Genomic DNA, 18,350 nt, shown 5'->3' on the forward strand with positions numbered 1-18,350 from the left:
AATTATGGGCGGTATACCCTTTCCCGCCGGAAGTTAGGGCGCGTTGGGAAACACCCCTTAAGGTGGATAAGGCGCTCACACGCTTATCAAAACAAGTGGCGGTACCGTCTATAGATAGGGCCGTCCTCAAGGACCAGCTGACAAGGCTGGAAAATATAATAAAAAGTATATACACACATACTGGTGTTATACTGCGGCCAGCGATCGCCTCAGCCTGGATGTGCAGAGCTAGGGTGGCTTGGTCGGATTCCCTGACTAAAAATATTGATACCCTTGACAGGGACAGTATTTTATTGACTATAGAGCATTTAAAGGATGCATTTCTATATATGCGAGATGCACAGAGGGATATTTGCACTCTGGCATCATGAATAAACGCGATGTCCATAACTGCCAGAAGATGTTATGGACACGACAGTGGTCAGGTGATGCAGATTCCAAACGGCACAGTATGGCCGTATAAAGGAAGAGGACTTGTTTGGGGTCGGTCCATCGGACCTGGTGGTCACGGCAACTGCTGGAAAATCCACCGGTTTTTTTTTTTTTACCCTAAGTCACATCTCTGCAGAAAAAGACACCGTCTTTTCAGCCTCAGTCCTCTCGTCCCTATAAGATCATATCTGCCCAGGGATAGAGGAAAGGGAAGAAGACTGCAGCAGGCAGCCCATTCCCAGGAACAGAAGCGTTCCACCGCGTCTGACAAGTTCTCAGCATGGCGCTGAGACCGTACAGGACCCCTGGATCCTACAAGTAGTATCCCGGGGGTACAGATGGGAATGTCGAGACGTTTCCCCTTCGCAGGCTCCTGAAGTCTGCTTTACCAAGTCTCCCTCCGACAAGGAGGTAGTATGGGAAAAAATTCACAAGCTGTATTCCCAGCAGGTGATAATTAAATTACCCCTCCTACTACAGAAAAGGGGTATTATTCCACACTATATTGTGGTACTGAAGCCAGAAGGCTAGGTGAGACTTATTCTAAAAAATTTTTTTTGAACACTTACAAAGGTTCAAATTAAGATGAAGTCACTCAGAGCAGTGATAACGAACCAGGAAGAAGGGGACTATATAGTGTCCCGGGACATCAGGGATGCTTACCTCTATGTCCCAAATTTGCCCTTCTCACTAAGGGTACCTCAGGTTCATGGTGCAGAACTGTCACTATCAGTTTCAGACGCTGCCGTTTGGATTGTCCACGGCACCCCGGGGTCTTTACCAAGGTAATGGCCGAATTGATGATTCTTCTTCGAAGAAAAGGCGTCTTAATTATCCCTTACTTGGACGATCTCCTGATAGGGGCATAGTCCAGGGAACAGTTGGAGGTCGGAGTAGCACTATCTCGGATACTGCTACAATCAGCACGGGTGGATTCTAAATATTCCAAAATCGCAGCTGATCCCGACGACACGTCTGCTGTGCCTAGGGATGATTCTGGACACAGTCCAGAAAAAGGTGTTTCTCCCGGAAGAGAAAGCCAGGGAGTTATCCGAGCAAGTCAGGAACCTCCTAAAAACAGTGCATCATTGCACAAGGGTCCTGGTAAAAATGGTGGCTTCCTACGAAGCAATTCCATTCGGCAGATTTCACGTAAGAACTTTTCAGTGGGATCTGCTGGACAAATGGTCCGGATCGCATCTTCAGATGCATCAGCGGATAACCCAATATCCAAGGACAAGGGTGTCTCTCCTGTGGTGGTTATAGAGTGCTCATCTTCTAGAGGGCCGCAGATTCGGCATTCAGGATTGGATGCTGGTAACCACGGAGCCCAGCCTGAGAGGCTGGGGAGCAGTCACACAAGGGAAAAATTTCCAGGGAGTGTGATCAAGTATGGAGACCTTTCTCCACATAAATATAATGGAGCTAAGGGTAAATTTATAATGCTCTAAGCTTAGCAAAGACCTCTGCTTCAAGGTCAGCCGGTATTGATCCAGTGGGAAAAACATCACGGCAGTCGCCCACGTAAACAGACAGGGCGACACAAGAAGCAGGAGGGCAATGGCAGAAACTGCAAGGACTTTTCGCTGGGCGGAAAATCATGTGATAACACTGTCAGCAGTTTTTCATCCCGGGAATGGAAACTGGGAAGCAGACTTCCTCAGCACGACCTCCACCCGGGAGAGTGGAAACTTCATTGAGAAGTTTTTTCCACATGATTGTAAACCGTTGGGAAATACCAAAGGTGGACATGATGGCGTCCCGTCTGAACAAAAAACGGGACAGGTATTGCGCCAGGTCAAGAGACCCTCAGGCAATAGATGTGGACGTTCTGGTAACACCGTGGGTGTACCAGTCGGTGTATGTGTTCCCTCCTCTGCTTCTCATACCTAAGGTGCTGAGAATTATAAGACGTAGAGGAGTAAGAACTATACTCATGGCTCCGGATTGGCCAAGAAGGACTTGGTACCCGGAACTTCAAGAGATGCTTACAGAGGTCTTATGGCCTCTGCCGCTAAGAAGGGACTTGCTTCAGCAAGTACCATGTCTGTTCCAAGACTTACCGCAGCTGCGTTTGTCGGCATGGCGATGGAAAGCCGGATCCTAAGGGAAAAAAGGCATTCCGGAAGAGGTCATTCCTACCCTGGTCAAAGCCAGAAAGGAGGTGACCGCACAACATTATCACCACGTGTGGCGAAAATATGTTGCGTGGTGTGAGGCCAGGAAGGCCCCACAAAGAAATTTCAACTCGGTCGTTTCCTGCATTTCCTGCAAACAGGAGTGTCTATGGGCCTCAAATTGGGGTCCATTAAGGTTCAAATTCGGCCCTGTAAATTTTCTTCCAGAAAGAATTGGCTTCAGTTCCTGAAGTCCAGAAGTTTGTCAAGGGAGTATTGCATATACAAACCCCTTTTTTGTGCCTCCAGTGGCACTGTGGGATCTCAACGTAGTTCTGGGGTTCCTCAAATCACATTGGTTTAAAACCAGTCAAATATGTGGATTTGAAGCATCTCACATAAAAAGTGACCATGCTCTTGGCCCTGGCCTGGACCAGGCGAGTGTCAAATTGGTGGTTTTTTCTCAAAAAAGCCCATATCTGTTTGTCCATTCGGACAGGGCAGAGCTGCGGACTCGTCCCCAGTTCTCTCCCTAAAGGTGGTGTCAGTGTTTCACCTGAACCAGCTTATTGTGGTGCCTTGCACCTACTAGGGACTTGGAGGACTCCAAGTTGCTAGAAGTTGTCAGGGCCCTGAAAATATGTTCCAGGACAGCTGGAGTCAGAAAATCTGACTCGCTGTTTATACTGTATGCACCCAACAAGTTGGGTGCGCCTGCTTCTAAGCAGTCGATTGCTCGTTGGATTTGTAACACAATTCAACTTGCACATTCTGAGGCAGGCCTGCCACAGTCTAAATCGGTTAAGGCCCATTCCACAAGGAAGGTGGGCTCATCTTGGGCGGCTGCCCGAGAGGTCTCGGCATTACAACTCTGCCGAGCAGCTACGTGGTCAGGGGAGAACACGTTTGTAAAATTCTACAAATTTGATATCCTGGCAAAAGAGGACCTGGAGTTCTCTCATTCGGTGCTGCAGAGTCATCCGCACTCTCCCGCCCGTTTGGGAGCTTTGGTATAATCCCCATGGTCCTTTCAGGAACCCCAGCATCCACTAGGACGATAGAGAAAATAAGAATTTACTTACCGATAATTCTATTTCTCGGAGTCCGTAGTGGATGCTGGGCGCCCATCCCAAGTGCGGATTATCTGCAATACTTGTACATAGTTACAAAAATCGGGTTATTATTGTTGTGAGCCATCTTTTCAGAGGCTCCGCTGTTATCATACTGTTAACTGGGTTTAGATCACAAGTTGTACGGTGTGATTGGTGTGGCTGGTATGAGTCTTACCCGGGATTCAAAATTCCTCCCTTATTGTGTACGCTCGTCCGGGCACAGTACCTAACTGGCTTGGAGGAGGGTCATAGGGGGAGGAGCCAGTGCACACCACCTGATCCTAAAGCTTTACTTTTTGTGCCCTGTCTCCTGCGGAGCCGCTATTCCCCATGGTCCTTTCAGGAACCCCAGCATCCACTACGGACTCCGAGAAATAGAATTATCGGTAAGTAAATTCTTATTATTTCTCATAGTCCGTAGTTGATGCTGGGCGCCCATCCCAAGTGCGGATTGTCTGCAATACTTGTATATAGTTATTGTTACAAACAAATCGGGTTGTTTATTGTTGGAAGCCATCTTTTCAGAGGCTCCTACGGTTATCATACTGTTAACTGGGTTCAGATCACGAGTTGTACGGTGTGATTGGTGTGGCTGGTATGAGTCTTACCCGGGATTCAAGATCCTTCCTTATTATGTACGCTCGTCCGGGCACAGTATCTTAACTGAGGCTTGGAGGAGGGTCATAGGGGGAGGAGCCAGTGCACACCAGCTAGTCTAAAGCTTTTACTTTTTGTGCCCAGTCTCTCTTCCCCATGGTCCTTACGGAGTTCCCAGCATCCACTACGGACTATGAGAAATAGAATTATCGGTAAGTAAATTCTTATTTTTAAGTATCAGCACTAACTTCCTGACCCTCAGTTCTGTAGAACCAGAACTACCCTCCTTACATTGGGAAATTTGGTATGAAATATATAGAACAACAGTAGAAGAATACTGTAGTTTGTTATGCTGATCAGATCACTAAATTACTTGTGGCCAGTTTGCAGGGGTGTATCTACCTTTTGGCCAGAATGGCACTCGCCAGAGGCGCCTGCCGATTGGGGGCGCTGTCTGACGGTGCCACCCGCGGCAAGGGGGTAGAATGACCCATTGTTATGACTAGCACTATCATTGCTGCAGTCTGTGCAGCTGCCCAGAGCATCCTTAGGATGCTCAGACAGTGCTGCACTTCCTGATGCTGCCAGCCCCGCCCCCTCTTTGTGATGTTGTGTGGCAGAGCTAATGCAGCAAATGTCTGGTAACCTGAATGACCCTCCCTAAACGTAAAACCCCCCTCACGGCTGCATAACCCTAACATCCCCCTCCCACAGCCTACCCTGGTCTCCCTCCTGCAGCCTAAACCTAACCGTCTCCTTGGTGAGCTGAATCTGCCCCCTGAGGCAGGTCATGAGTCATACTGTTGTGACATCAGATGTCCTAGCCCACTTGGATCTAGCATCTACCATTACCAGACATCTGCTGCATTAGCTCTGCCTCAAGGCAGCATGTATCAGCCACTACTGTTGGACTGTGGCATTGAGAAAGCCTGCACAGCTGTAATTATTCTGAAGATATGGGGGAGGGGGGGGGTGTAGGGGGGTGCCAGCCCCTTACTTTGCCAGGGGCACTCAAACCTCTAGATACACCCCTGCCAGTTTGTAGCCCTATGAGGTAAAATCAACCATCACTTGGTCGGATTTACAAATACAGTATGTCCATGATTTATCCTGATCACATTTCCAATCTTGTCTAATAATGTTTATTCTCAGTGTAAAAAAAATGTATCTCTAGTCAGAAAGATGGCTAATGCGTTTTGTGAATCTCCCATCACCTAGTACTGTTTCACAGCCTGATTGCGCAAACCCTGAAAATTGTCTTGGTTGGTGATGAAAAAGTTATTTTTTTTCCTGTATGAACCTTTTTTCATTCATGAAATGTCATAATTTATTTATTATGATTACTTACAGTATATATTACCTACAGTGTGTACACCCCTCCCCCTCCTGTGTCAATTAGCTTGCAAACTTCGGTTTTTAGAATATTTTGGCATTTAGAATACTGGATACAGGAGACACAGCATGTGAAAGTTAAATATAAAAAGGGACCTTTTAATGGATAGTGATTTATTTAGAAACAAAATACATATAAAATACTTATTACAAGTGCATTAAAGATATATGTTAGAAATATTAGCAAATCATTCTATCTTCTGTTTGAATTTTGCCTTACATTTTACTGGGTTTTTCATCGTGTTGGTAATCATTTAATGGATAAATGTTTTTCTAATCAGGAACTCTCTGCATAAGACCGAACGTAATCGTAATTTACACCAACTATGACTATACAGTATGCAAGTCTGAAATTGTCACAGTATTCATTACTGCTTCCTTATTTTGGGAGAGGCAGTAGAATTTGGACCAACATTATTTCTCAGCTACTGTAGGCACAGTCAAATAAGTAAGGCATTTGTACATTAAGATAAAGATCAGGGGTAATTTATATTGAAATGCTGCTTGGAGAAATTTCTATAATAAACAATTATAATGCAAGGTGTATTAAGGGCACATATGATATTGAGGGTTTCTTCATAGATATAAATACATTGTACCTACCTGGATGATGTTTAATGAGCAGACATGCTTAATGTGGTTGAGTCTAAACCAGTGGTCTCCAAACTTAATTAAAATGTGAGCTACTTGAGAAAAATGAAACCTCTGAAAGAGCTACTAAAATAAAAGCTGGATAATAGCTGAATGTTCCTTCTATTGCTGCTTCTTGCTTGCTTATGGATAGGGCATGCAATCCCTATCTGTGAGTCCTGCATTTCCCCACTATGCGTGCCAAAGGCGTGCACGCTCCTGTGAAAGTGGGGGTGGCCTTGCAACTATATATTAGTTACACATGCTGCCCACAGTAGTGCTCCTTACACATAATGCCCCCAGCAGTGCCAGTTACACGTAATGCCCCCAGCAGTGCCAGTTACACGTAATGCCCCCAGCAGTGCCAGATACACGTAATGCCCCCAGCAGTGCCAGATACACGTAATGCCCCCAGCAGTGCCAGATACACGTAATGCCCCCAGCAGTGCAAGAAATACATAATGCCCCCAGCAGTGCCAGAAATACATAATGCCTCCAGCAGTGTCAGACAGAATGCCCCCAGCAGTGCCAAATGTAATTCCCCCTGGCAGTGCCAGAAGTAATTCCCCCGGCATTGCCTGACAGAATGCCCCCAGCAGTACCAGACAGAATGCCTCCAGCAGTGTCAGATATAATGCCTCCAGCAGTTCTCACCATTGCTGGCTTCTTCTGCTGCCACCAGTGCCGGTGCTGCTCCTGTCATAAGGGAGGGGAGCGCGCCTCTCCTGCACCTCACTGAAAGTCTGATGAGTGCTGTGGTGACACTCGAATCAGCCATTTGCAATATCTCAAAAGCCCGCTATGCCGCAGCCAATCAGGAGCCGCCACTGCTGATCTGCGAGCTTTGATTGGGTGGCGGATGGAATTGAATTGAAGAGAGCAGCGCCAGTCACTGACAAAGCCCATGCGCTCTGCGAGCTACTGAAAATACTACAGTGAGCTACCGGTAGTTCGCGAGCGATGGGTTGGCTGTCACTGGTCTAAACAGTGCCTCTTGCTAATACCATGTAGATCAGGGGTATTCAACATGTGGCCTTCCAACAGTTGTTGAACTACATGACCCAGCATGTTTCTATTAGGACATACTAAAACTGTGACAGGGCATGCTGGGATTTGTACTGTAGTTTTGCATCAGCTAGAGAGCTACATGTTGAATACTGTTGACGTACCCAATAAAAATGTGATTTAAAAAAATATATATATTATTTTTAACTCTTTGCGCAGACTAAGGCATTCATTGTAATAACTGTATAATTTGTAGCATATACATGCAAGCATAATTACATTTATTACATATAACTTGACCAGTGGTTCCCAAACTGGGTGCCATGGCACCCTGGGGAGCCTTGTGGCACTTGCAGGGGGGACCTTGGTGGTCCAGGAATCATTTGAATTATTTATGGTCAATGTCATAGGCAAAACCAGTGCTTGTGGCTTCCATTCATGTGAACAAACAAGCAAATCCTGTCTCTCACCACATAACTAACCCTAAGGATGAACTATAAACACAATTTAACACAACTTAATATTTTTTATTTTTTTTATTTCTCAATAAGAAACTTTAGGGGTGCCATGAAAAGAAATCTGATATTGGTGGGTGCAGTGATTTAGTGTAAACAGACCTAGTTGTTCTAACTTCTATTTACAACTTTGTCTGTTTATTCGCTTTTGTTAATAAAGTTGCCCACAGCTGAACCCTTTTCAGTTCTCTTTTGTCCTTGCCCAACATGGAACCGCCTATTCATAGATACAGATGTTTCCTCATACATCTAGCCTCAATACGCCATGTAGCGGGAGATACCTATTGCTAGTGAGCTGACAGGTCCCGTGCACCTCCGCAGGCATTGGGCATATTTGTTTGCCGAAAATGCATCTTATACGCAACGCAATGCGACTAGGACGCACCAGGAGACTATGTTGATTAATTTGATATGCAACAGTTGTATATCTGCGTGCGACTGAGTCTGTATATGGAGCGCCACAGAACTTGGCATGGAAAAAAGCCATGGACACTGCATCGTAGCACTTCGTTTGCAGATTCAGAGACTCTGTTGCACACAGATATAGAAGTCTTGCATATAATATTAATCTGTATTCTTCTGGTGTGTTCTAGCTTAATTGCATTGCATCTAAGAAGTATTTTTGCCAAAAAAAAAATGCCTGACCCTAGCAGAGCCACATGGGACCTGGCGTGCCAAAGAGTGCTGTTCGGTGCAACGTCAGCAAAGATTTATGAGGACACATCTGTATAGCCAAAGTTACACAATTGTAATATTGTGACTGCATCTCATGCAACTATCCCTATTTTTGTTAATACTAGAACTCTATTTGCTTTTGCAGTTACTGCCTGGCACTGTGCACCAGTCCTCAGCTGTCAACTGGTATTTCTGTATTTATTTCCACATAAGTTTTCCCAATGTTTTTCCTTTAATGTGTATCATAGTTATTACAGGTTGGTATCGGGTGACCGGCGGTTGGGAGACCACCAGTCACCATACCGATACCGGGATACCATCTGTCGGGGGAAGGGGGGCAAGTGCAATGAAGCCCCTTGCACTCACCACAGTTTCTATTCCCACTCTATGGGTGCCGTGGACACCCACGAGTGGGAATAGTCCCTGTTTGCCGGCATGCCGACCGGCGGGCTAGTGAGTGTTCGTGATGCCGGCGCTGGTATTATGACCGGCGGTCTCATAACCACATCCCATTATTACAGAATAGGTGCAAAAAACTTTCATTTATCAACTTTGCATTTTATCTGCTATTTTGCAGTCCATTCTACCATATTATTTAGATTTTTTTGCAGAAGTTACTGTCCTGTTCTATGTCAGTATCCCAACATACCTTTATTTCATCAGCAAATCAAACATTAGTTTAATAAATTTGCTGAGTCAACAGAAGAGAAATATATCTTTAAGTCTTTATAGTGTGTACAAAGGTACAGTATATATCCTGACAATCTACAATTAGAATTGATTACATTATATATGCTGTTAATGATGGCAACGACTAATTATCACGTTTCATGAATAAAGAAGCAAAAGTATATATGGCATATCCTGTAAAACCAGCACAAAAGTATGTGGCATAGTGTAAATATGATCTTTGTAATAACAGGATGGCACAGCCCTTTTTTTCTGCTCAACACGCAAATTTATCAGTATATCAGTGAGGTATGATTATTGCAATAAGGAGCAATATCCTCTAAAAATAAATGAAATTTTATATATATATATATATATTATATATATATATATATATATATATATATATATAAACGTAAGGATTAATATTGCGCCACATGTGCGATAAGACATGTTATTTGAAAAGGTTAGTCACTATGACACTCCCCTATGCTGCTAACGGGGCGTCTGCTGTTACCCTCAAAGAATATAGGGGTGGTAAAACCCTAAAAACAATGTAGGAAAAAGGAGGGGATGAGGGTGAGTAGCGACTGCGGTGTCCGTAAAAGGTATACAATTGCCAATATGTTTAAAAATATTAAAAAGCTATTTATTAACATAACATTCAAACATAAAGGAGATACATAAAAATTGGGACAATAAAATACACAACTGAACTAAAAGCACCAAATAAAAGAGCAAATTAAAAGTATCCTTATCTTAGAGTGAGGTAGGTACAGGTCACCCAACGCGTTTCGTCTGATGAGACTATATATATATATTCAGTAGCTTGCTTTTGTGACGTAGGCATCCACTTAGGAGGGATTTTTCAAAATTCCACCCACAAAGGGGTGAGATGATTTATGTGAGTCCCCCCTCACAGAGGACAGTTAAAACAGCCCACCCAGTCGGGGCTTTAAAGAATGCATGGTGCCGGCGATACAAAGTTGCGAAGGGGGGAGGACACGTTCCTGGACTTCCTTGTCAGTGGCAGTTGCACAGCAGTACATTAGTCAAATAGGGGAGCCACATCAACTGCCACCCCTAAATACTGTCAAACATTACTGGGTGTGGCTCCCCAATTTGAATAATGGACTGTTTTGCAACTGCTACAGGCAAGGAAGTTCAGCCTTATGGTTCAAGAGATTTTGTGATGAGTCAGAGGTTTGCCTTTGAAGTACTAAACCAACCTATTTCCAGTCAGGAGAGGATAGTGTCTCAATTATCAGAGGTTAAGAGGTCAGCCTATCCATGCAAACCTTACATATTTAACGTACAGTGGGCGGAGGTTGGCCTGTCATCCCAGCATATGCAGCACTGAGCAGGGCAGCATCAGAGGTGGGACGGGGCAGAGAAGGAGGCGGATTATTCTCCTCAGTGCCAGCATTTTTCGACAGCATCAATCTGGGGAAGGCCCGCCCGGAGGTGCGGCCTGACAAAGATTGGAATTATACTTAAAATTCTATGTCTATGCTCAACAGTGCACCTCACCAGTCATACCTCTATCAGTCTGACATGGTTTCCTATTCACATTTTGCAGATGAGATCTCCCTAAATAGTAAAGCTGTGCCGTGCCAAAATCATATTTCATCAGAGAAAGTCAACAAAGGCGAAATCCAATATATATTGAAATTCTAAAGCATTTATTCTATTAGATGCTTTCACTGATTGAAAAGTCCATTCAACATGCAAAAGTGCATCTATCTTTACAAGAGTTAGGCTCAAAAATGAAATTCCAGTTTCTCGTTATTGCACAAAAAAGTTGCCTGAAGAATCTGTGCGTTGCTTCTTATCTAGAATCATAGAATCATGTTGTTGCACAGGTAAATTGATTATCAGTTAGCAGGGGCACCTGCTATCCTGTAGTCACTTTTTTATGGCTATTTAGCAGATCAGTCTGAACTATTGTGACTATGTAATTGCGAGCATGTATTCATTAGTTTTCTGTTTCCAGCGATAACATTACAATATGATCAAAACTGATTTTAGTGTAGATTTATTTGATGTGTGTAACCGCTTGCAAATCACTTTGTAATATGTTTACATATGGATACCGGAACCTTTTTTTAATCAATAAACATAGGCGTTCTAATCTTTTCCAGGCAAGTAGCCTTTTTGATAAGTTCAAACTATATTAGCACAATCCTTTTAGATCCATAGTACATTGTCCTGGCATGAAACTTCGTTTTAGCAGCCGATTTGGCCAAAGATATCTTAATGCAAGTTAAAAACCCACGTCCGCAACTGTTTGCTATTCAATTAGAAATCTATGTTAAGTTAATAAGGGTCTCAATGGGAGTTAACAGGGATTTTAGTTCAAAGCTCCAGACTAGGTGAATGGTAGAGGAAAATCAATTTTTTAGGGCAAAAATGCTGGGATATAGGGCAGTACCCCTGGGACACTCCTCCCAATGAATAATACATTATTTACAGGGTTTCAAATAGGAAAATATGGGCAATTAAGACATGTCATGTTCAGGTGATATACTCTAAGAAAACAGGAATGGGATAAATGATGTGGAGTATGTATGTTGGGTGTTGTATTGATGGTAAAGATGATTTTGAACTTGCAGATGGGAGTTGCAAGTGTTTTTTTGGCCAACCTTTTCCAAACTTGTATACATACTTAAAATCATCATAGACACTTTAATATTCCCCCAAATACTCTAAACACTTTATTTTGCTGAAATACACTTGCTATCATTCCATAAATTTTAAAAGTTGCAAACATCAACTTTCACTCCAATACTTTGCACATGGTCACTATTAGCCTTCCATGTTGCGCTACTATCTTATTTGTCACTTTTTTAGAGGTTCAAGATGATTCCCCCCACTCTTTTCGCAGCTCACACAAGTTTTACACAGAATACCATGTGACTTCCGTGACTTGCTGTTTCTAACTTTATATGCGTGGGCGGGAACCCGTGGCTAATTAAATCAGCCCCTTAATGGCAATCGGCAGAATAATGGTGTGTTTAGTCGGTGTTTACAGTATGTGTACTTCATTTCATTAATCTGCAGAACGTTTCCATCTTTAGGTGGTGCTTAAGATTGAATTTTAATACAGTATGTAATTCATTTTATTTATCCATCTTTTTGTTGTTGTGAATAATTTTAACTTTTCTCATCACCATTCGTTACAAGTCTCTGATAAAAGAAAAAAAAAGTAATTTGCTTTATGTTTTAGTGAAACTCAAAAGAAGGGCTTGTAGTACAGGTTGAGTATCCCATATCCAAATATCCGAAATACGGAATATTCCGAAATACGGACTTTTTTGAGCGAGAGTGAGATAGTGAAACTTTTGTTTTTTGATGGCTCAATGTACACAAACTTTGTTTAATACACACAGTTATTAAAAATATTGTATTAAATGACCTTCAGACTGTGTATATAAGGTGTATATGAAACATAAATGAATTGTGTGAATGTAGACACACTTTGTTTAATGCACAAAGTTATAAAAAATATTGGCTAAAATGACCTTCAGGCTGTGTGTATAAGGTGCATATAAAACATAAATGCATTCTGTGCTTAGATTTAGGTCCCATTGCCATGATGTCTCATTATGGTATGCAATTATTCCAAAATACGGAAAAATCCCATATCCAAAATACCTCTGGTCCCAAGCATTTTGGATAAGGGATACTCAACCTGTATGTATGTTTGGTAGGAGTGTTACATTACTGAAGAATAGTTCTGCATATATTTTTGTATTATTGAGTTTTTTTACCTGATTTGTGGGAAAAAATGTTTTCCCACACAAAACCCATGATCATAATAGTGTTGGTATATTTAGCACATATGACCTTTTATGTCTATGTTCATTAGGTCTTGTATGTATATATTGTGTGATTCCTGAACCATGGAACTAAGTCATTGAACAAATATATGATCTCATTATATAGTCAGAGGAACTGCCTAATGCTAAATATGACCTTGCTTAAAATAGTTTTCATGATTTAAAAAAAGGAGAAAACACTTGGGGAAAAGTCTTTAAGGTTGCTATTGCCATTAAGATGTTTGTAGACCTCAGTATACTGTGTATGTGGAACTTGGCCTAGTTTGACTTAAAGTGCACATGTGTGGAGGGGTTGGTGGTGGTTGGGATGCCGGATGTCAAAATACCAACAGCGGCATCCTGGTGATTAAAATACTGACACAGACTAATTAAGAAAGCTAACACTGATCCCTAACCCCTCAGCCCAGCATTCCCGCAGCCTGACCCTAACCCACCCCCCCTCCCGCAGCCTAACCCTAACCCTCCCCAGTGATCCCTAACCCCCCCCAAGCCTAAACATTAAAAAAAACACGCGACTTACCTATTCGGCGGCCTGTGAAATCCTCATTCGGGATCACGGTGCTGGTATAGTGATCAATGTCGTGATCCCAGATCCGGCATCCCGAATTGTGCTGGGATTATGACGTTGGTACTTTGACCGGATACCATGTGGAGAGTATTATTAAATATGGTATTTTTCTGCCCTCTTTATGCTTTCCTGATGAAATACACTGTCAACAAACATAAGAGATCAGTCACCTATCATAAAGTGATATGTGGCCATCAGTAGTCATGAAGCGCTGATACAGACAGACAAACTATTTACCTCTCATTAATCTTCTATTTATGTATATACTCATAACATTTAACTTAATAATATTCAGCTTTCGTAATTATACAACGGTTTCTTCCATGTTACAATTTCTTGCACAGCCTAGTAGTCTACTCCTTTATCGCCCTACTTCTAGTCCTCTCTCCTCATCCACCACCTACAGACATCATTTCCAGTAAACCATGACCCCGACCGCAGAAATACAGCGTCTGAAGCGGCGCATCACATCTGGATAGGTGTTTTAAAATTCTTTACAATCATCTGAATTCAGTATTTGGCAAAAAAATCCTCAATTTTATAGATTTGGTGCATCCATGAAAAATTATAGTGGCAACAGAGTTATTTTTATAACAAATCTCAAGTGTCATAATTTCAAATTGTATACAATAACTAGACCACAATTTTAGTGTATGAATCAATAAAAAATATATATAATATCATTTGTTCAAACTGCTAAATCAACATCTGGAAAACTTACAACATTATTTATATGATCAGTTCAGTACCCGAAAATCACATCTGTATAATTCTATGAATTTTCAAACTTTTGTCTTGAGGGACATATAAAAACCTCACATTTCAAAAATGCATTATTTTAAGCTTAATAGCATTTTATAATTTTTTAATGATAGGTTTGTCTAAAGATGGGAGTTGGCAATTGCTGTTCTAAAAAGTGCATCTTTTAAAATACTGGTTTGTATTTTATCTCAACAGCGAGTTGTTTTATATTTGCCACCGTGCATGCTACATGTTTTATGAGTAAAAATAAAATATATATATAATTTAGTTGCTTGCTAAATTATAGCAATAAATGTTTTTAAACTGAAACAAAAGTTTTTATTCATTCTTTTTTTTAAGAAACAGGATTCTTTTTCAATTGATTTTCTGATGTCCACATATAGCTTCACCGAAAACTGGAGAATCTCAGAGATCACCTTCAAGGCAATGACAAAGGATACTCTCTCCGAGTAAATGTATGATTTAACTCGGCGATTTTTATTTTCATGCATCTATATATTTTTCATTTTATTTATGCTGGCCAGTAGCACCAATAATCTAAATACGCAACCACTCTCATTTAGCCTTCCCTATTTCTCCATTTATATTTTTTCCATGTGTATATTTTAAATTAGCAGGGGTTTCATTTGAATGTGCAGAGACGTTATTAAAAAAAAACTAGACTAGTGCACTGCCATTCCTCTTTTTCAATGAAAATATATATAACTTTGATGTTACCAGTATAATTTTTATTCTTTTCATAGCCAGAAAATAATGAAAAATTTTTTAGGAGAAAGGCAAATTCAATATTTGTCCAGAAAAATTACATTTTGCATTACAATATTTAATGCCTTGGCTCTTATATGTTTAATTGTTCTTTAGTGTTAATTGTTCTTGTTTGTTTCACAGCCTACTATTACAATTTCTAAATTAAGTATTACAACAAAAACTAAACATTATTTAAAATAACTGAACAACAGATAAACTAGTTTATTCTCTAGGGCTGGAAAAACTTCCAAATTGTAGGCAATGTTTTTGTTGTATAAAATTACCAGTTGTTGCATTGTGTCATTGACTTGTGTACTTTAAACATTTGTGTCAAGTTTATTAGTTTTTTTGTGCAATTAGAATAGGTTTTCGGACAGAACCAATTTTTTTTATTCATTCAATTGTCTAATATTTGGTGTAATCTGTAAGAATACATTAATGCCAAATTACTGTGGTATTAGTATAGTGTAGCTTATAGTTTATATTATTCATTCCACTTCAAATATAAACAAAGATCCCTTGGTCACAGTATATATTAAAAAAAAAACCATGCACCAAAACTATAAATGAAGCTATCCCTTATCTGTATTTACTAAAATTCTGGGAAGTGTATTTGAAATTATTCCATTAATTGGTTCATATGATGAGTTTGATTTGTAAGCCTCCTAAGACTACTTAAGTTTATTGGCTGACATAGCATTGTCACGCCTATAAAATGGACCAAAATAGTCTTGATGATTGCAATTAAAATCATTTTAGTTAGCCAGTAGACTGTCACTTTGTATCCTTTGGCTATGAATGACTATCATGATATGACATTTTGAATGTAATACAATGGTAACATTTCGGGGCGGTTTTGCGGCTTATCTGTGTGCTAATCGGATACTTCATTTAAAAAAAATATTCAAAATATTTGCAGATCAAAAAAAATTTAAACACAAACTAACACGTTCAATTTATGTTTTTAGTGTATCCTTTAGTTTCATGTTATAAATTGTTTTAAGAAATCAGCTTATTAACTAGGCTACTTACACCCCTTTCACACATGTGACCTGGGGAATTTCCAGGTCTATCAAGCTGGCAAATTCTTGGGTCTCAGCCGAACCCTGGTAAAAGAGCAAAGTCAGTTTGCTTTCACACATAACAAAATTCCAGGTCGATGAACATTCACATGCGGAAACCCGAGTTTTTGCTGCATGTGTGAAAGGGATATTACAGTCTTAGAATTGAAAAAAGTAAGCTATACCTAAGCTGTTGCAATCACTTGCTTTATTAATAGACTAACCGTGTTTTCTAGAAACCCATCACTTTGTAGGGATGATTCATGTTAGAAGAAATATGTAAAGAAGCAAATAACTGTTCACTTATAGCATATCAATTTATTGCAATAAGCTGGGATATGTACCCATAAGGGCTGCATTTTTATGCTTAGTTAATTGTGTTGCTGAAAAATGTGCTTAACTTTTTTCTACTGTAAAAGTGCAGCTCAAAATTAATATTTATTTTCTCTCTAGTAACTGTCATTTATTGAGTCTCAGTCTGATACTTAATCGTATGTGGATTAGATATTTTCCAGCTGTTACTACATTTAGAGTATACCTTATGGAGTTGAATTTTCATATGTATTGTCTGTGTTGTTTAATAAATGTTACCTGTGAAGTCACAGAATGTAGACCAATGCATCGTGTCTCAGGATTATAGCTAAAAAATTCATTCATATTTTACTTTCAACTGCAAACTTTTAATACAACAAAGCCGGTTACAAACTAATATCTTCAGATACTTAAATTATTTTTTGATAATTCTGAAGTCCATTCAAATCAAAGTATTTATTTACCCACACACATTTTTTGTCAAAAACCTAGAGAATGGCCATACTCTAGAAACTTATCTAAGGTAAACCAGTAAAAAAACATTATTAAGGGTATTCAATACATTCATTTTATTTTTCTTTAAATTGCTGGATTACTATACAATACATTAATAACTATATGGAGAAATTGCAATAATATGCCATATAAACTTATCTTATAACAATCTTGAACTCATTCTGATCATATATTTTACTCTTAGTTTAGCCTCCATAGCATGCTTCTACTGAAGAGATTCTACCCATAACTAAATATGAACTGCTTTCATTAGTACATACTGTACCAAGTATATCTTTTCGATTATGTCATTTTGAAACAAAACATAACTGCATTGATAAATTATATAGCTTTTAAATTGTCATGTAGCTAAATGACAAATATTCAGTAAGTTTACATATTTATGCAATACGCTTTTGGTATATGTGATGGGATTTTGTGCTGTAAAGTAATCCAAAAGCATTGAATGTATATGAAATTTAAAAGTTTACATGAATTAGGAAAGACAATAAGGGATAAAATTAAGTAAGTAATGGTGTTCTGGCCTTACCATCCTTTATTCATTTACATGCAATTTATTCAATGAATAAGGTATGATTAATTAATTTTCAGTGTTTCTGATATTCACTCATTACATACACTGTTTAACAATTACCTTTTTTTTTACTGTGATATGTTACATTTATACCAAAGAATAGGGTAGATCATTTAATGGTTTAGCCAAAAAAAGCATGTTGTTGTTTTTTAAATATAACTTATTAAAAATATTTTACTTACAGAATTTACTAATCATTTTATTATGCTCTGTAAATTGGTCAATCCAGCCATCCTTTGTTTTTCCTTCAAAATGAAAACAATTTAGAATTTTTTAAAAAGAGAATGCACTCATACTTACTGTCCCTTATTTAAAGTGCAAATAAACACAAAAAAATAGTTTGCCAATAATAAACTATTTTATCTTGCTTTTAATTGTAGCAGTTATTTTTCATGAGAAATGTAACAATATTTTTAGTTTTTTCCCTATTTTTAATTTGCCAACTTCAGTAATACATGAGTTATACCTGTTATATGAGTTATATGATATGTACGTGAATTATTTTAATACAGTCTGTGTTCTGTCAACAATGTTAGTACAATATCATCCTCCTTCAGTCAGCAGAAGGTCATATTGTCCTTGAAATACAAATTTTGATTTTCACATAAAATGTATTAATGGGTGCATCATAGTTTATTATATGTCATATAATACTAATGTATTAATTATTTTTATTAAGAAACAAACTGGTTCTGCCATTTACAAAATAGACACATCAATATTTATAAATCTACAATAGTTAACTACATATGATGTTGTTGTTTATTGTTTTTACTATGTGCTTTGTATGTAGATTGTTGTTACATATTTGCTTGCAACAGTGCCAA

The 18,350-nt window shown here is 39.5% G+C and overlaps 1 protein-coding gene across 22 annotated transcripts in view; it reads left to right on the forward strand.

Annotated features, from left to right (window-relative positions):
• Positions 1 to 18,350, forward strand: part of GPHN (gephyrin) — a 615,912-nt gene that overhangs the window by 479,243 nt on the left and 118,319 nt on the right. For 11 of the 22 annotated variants that reach the window (XM_063948135.1, XM_063948129.1, XM_063948127.1 and 8 more), the window contains one exon: positions 14,697 to 14,768. The exons of the other annotated variants lie outside the window; for them this stretch is intronic. In XM_063948135.1, coding sequence (XP_063804205.1) covers positions 14,697 to 14,768 — 72 coding nt within the window. The remainder of the gene's footprint in view (positions 1 to 14,696; positions 14,769 to 18,350) is intronic. 22 annotated transcript variants of the gene reach the window in all.

This window comes from Pseudophryne corroboree, chromosome 12 (genome assembly GCF_028390025.1).
Source record: "Pseudophryne corroboree isolate aPseCor3 chromosome 12, aPseCor3.hap2, whole genome shotgun sequence".
Classification (NCBI taxonomy): Eukaryota; Metazoa; Chordata; class Amphibia; order Anura; family Myobatrachidae; genus Pseudophryne; species Pseudophryne corroboree.